The sequence below is a fragment of the Pundamilia nyererei genome, unplaced genomic scaffold, assembly GCF_000239375.1.
Source record: "Pundamilia nyererei isolate P.nyererei 1_Seehausen unplaced genomic scaffold, PunNye1.0 scaffold00049, whole genome shotgun sequence".
NCBI classification, from domain to species: Eukaryota; Metazoa; Chordata; class Actinopteri; order Cichliformes; family Cichlidae; genus Pundamilia; species Pundamilia nyererei.
The window spans coordinates 2,597,782-2,600,384 of record NW_005187450.1 but is presented as its reverse complement, the minus strand read 5'-3'; the positions used below and the strand labels follow the sequence as shown (position 1 = coordinate 2,600,384).

At 44.6% G+C, this 2,603-nt stretch overlaps 1 protein-coding gene across 6 annotated transcripts in view; it reads right to left on the bottom strand.

Annotated features, from left to right (window-relative positions):
• The window catches only part of prdm16 (PR domain containing 16), a 170,817-nt gene extending 169,374 nt beyond the window's left edge, over positions 1 to 1,443 (bottom strand). For all 6 annotated transcript variants that reach the window (XM_005732990.2, XM_013910836.1, XM_013910839.1 and 3 more), the window contains exon 1: positions 1,177 to 1,443. In XM_005732990.2, the coding sequence (XP_005733047.1) occupies positions 1,177 to 1,213 (37 nt within the window). In that variant the 5' untranslated portion in view covers positions 1,214 to 1,443. The remainder of the gene's footprint in view (positions 1 to 1,176) is intronic.
• Positions 1,444 to 2,603: the final 1,160 nt, after the last annotated feature.

The window sequence follows — 2,603 nt, the reverse complement described above, 5'->3', positions numbered from 1 at the left end:
ATGCAAGCTTTCACAAAACCACAGCTCAAGTCACTATGGTTTGGAAGAAAACAAACACCAAGGCAGAAACAAAATAAAATGACAACAGGCCCGCAATAGAAATCGCGATGTTGTGAAGCATTTGTCTTTCAAATGAATTGTGGATAAATCAAGCCGAGTGATCCACGCAGGGCTGTGGAAGCCAAAGTGCATTCATGCAAGAATAAAATCGGCGGTTTAAGTAAATGTAATTCATAAATCAACCCACCAACAACAAACAAATGTCAAACGATAAACATGGTCCATTTCCAACAACAAAGTGCTCATGTTCACACTCACACTAAAAAAAAAAGAACCGAATACATGAATTTTCCGTGTGACGCGTCCAGCAGCCCACAAAAGTCGTCGTATGGGCGCTCTCAAGACACATTATTGATTGGCATTCCCTCGAGGAGGAAACAGCCTGCTGCTGCAGTCCAGTGGCCTTGGGTTTTGGGACGAAACAAATTAGCGGGAGAGCAATATCTGCTGAGATTTGAGCAGGATCGAATTAAAGAAGAAGAAGAAAAGTCCTCATTAAAATATTGCTCTTTCCTTTCTAAAATTGCATCTCTGCGTCTCAGTTTGCAGGCAAATGAAAGAGTGCGCCCAGGCTCGCCGTGAGCTCTGCGGCGAGCAGCAGAGCAGTGCCACAGCGCCCACTATTTTAAAAGCAGGGAATATTATTTCACAAGACTTGAAACGGCTCTATGAAAAAAAAAGTTACTATCCATTTCGACAACTTTCTCGGTAGCTTCAGGAGAGGAATCTGCGCCTTCGCGGAAGCCCGCGACAACCGATAAAGAGCAAAAATACGAGATGAGGCTCAATTCTGGGAGACAGTGTTTATCTATGCCTTTTATCGGAGTGTAATCAGCTAAAACACCAGCGGCGTTTCTCATCACACATGAAAACTTTTCTTTTTCTTTTTTGTTGACACTGGAACCAGCGAAGCCAAGACCGCAACACGCAGGGAAACGAGACTGAGCGGCCGAAACGGGACATGTTTACAGCGGAAAAGTTATTTTTGAACAAAGAGTAGTCATATCCTCTCTTAAGGATATGGCAAATGACAAGGACACAGTGGACATCTACGGAGCCGGGAGTTTGGAGCCGGTGGGTTAACGCGATAAGAATGGGGGAAAAAATAAGACCTACTTTTGGCCAGTTTTCTCGCCCTCGCCTTGGATCTCATCTTGTCGGCTTGTAGATTCCTCTCGTCGTCCTCCGTGAGCCCAGAAGCAGCAACAACACTATCTTCATCTCACCAGCATTGTCAGTTGTGATACCTTCGCACATGCGCACAGGCCATTCAATCTGACACCCTCGCCGGGGCCAAAAAACTTTCCAATGTATTCATCATCATCACTTTTTTTTTTGTCCTATCGTCTCCCCTTTAGATCACTTATCTCTTCCCCTCCTCCTCTTCCTCCTCCTCCTCCTGCTCTCTCTTCACCATCTCACCTTCCCACCCTCCCTCCCCCTTACCATCCCCTTACCCCCCCCCCCCTCCCCCCCCCCCCCCCCCCCTTCTCACCCCTCCACCCGCCCCATTCAGCTCCTGCCAGCACCCTCTTGGATTTTTACCCCCTTTAACAGCGACTGCTTGGTTTTCTCCAGCACAGCGGTGAGCGCAGTGAGGTATGGTGGTGAGGTCAAGGTCGTATTGTAATACTGGAATTACATTTTTAAATATAATTTTATCATTATTACAGTATTTATAATTAACATAATATATTATTTTGTTGTTTTTGTTCCTGTTTATTTAAAAAAAAATTGTGCTATAAAAATACTTTCCTTTCTTAATTTAAAGACTTACAGAAACTTTGTGTTTAGGCTGTTGCCGCTACTGATATCTCAGTATGTGTTGCTGGAGCTGCAGAGGTTATTTTTAACTTCATTAATTCACACGCACACGTAAACAGGTCCAAGGCTCGAGCTCGATTGTGGTTGCAACTTTACAAGCTTACAAGCTATGATTGTGTGTGTGTGTGTGTGTGTGTGTGTGTGTGTGTGTGTGTGTGTGTGTGTGTGTGTGTGTGTGTGTGTGTGTGTGTGTGTGTGTAAAAACCATGTTGCCCTCAGGACAAGCAGCGGCCAGCAGCTGTTTGACGCATGCACGGCGCCTCCACCAGTAGGGTCCTACCGGAGAGACGTCCATGCTTTCTTTCTTTTTTTCTTTTTCTTTCTTTCTTTTGTTTCCTTCTGTGTTCACATTTGTAACAGCCGTGTTGCTTATTTCTTGGATAACTTTCTCTGTTCACAGTTAGCAGCAACCGTGCGCACACTGCTTCGGCAGATCACCTGAACGCAGGTAGCCAGATTGCAGGCTTTCTTTTTGCAGCTGTGACTTTTGCCTTGCACCTGTTTGTTTGTTTGCTCCAGACAGAGGAAGACCGTCTTTACGTTACGTGCATACAGGAGTTCGATGTAAGGACTCAAAGGTAAAATTTAGATCTCTGTTCTCGACAAAAGAATCTGCTCAAACACAGCTACATAACCATTCAGCACAACATTTTCTTAACTTGTTAATGTACAATTCAGAAAACAAACTGAATTTACACGAGACATTTTGTTAGACGGTG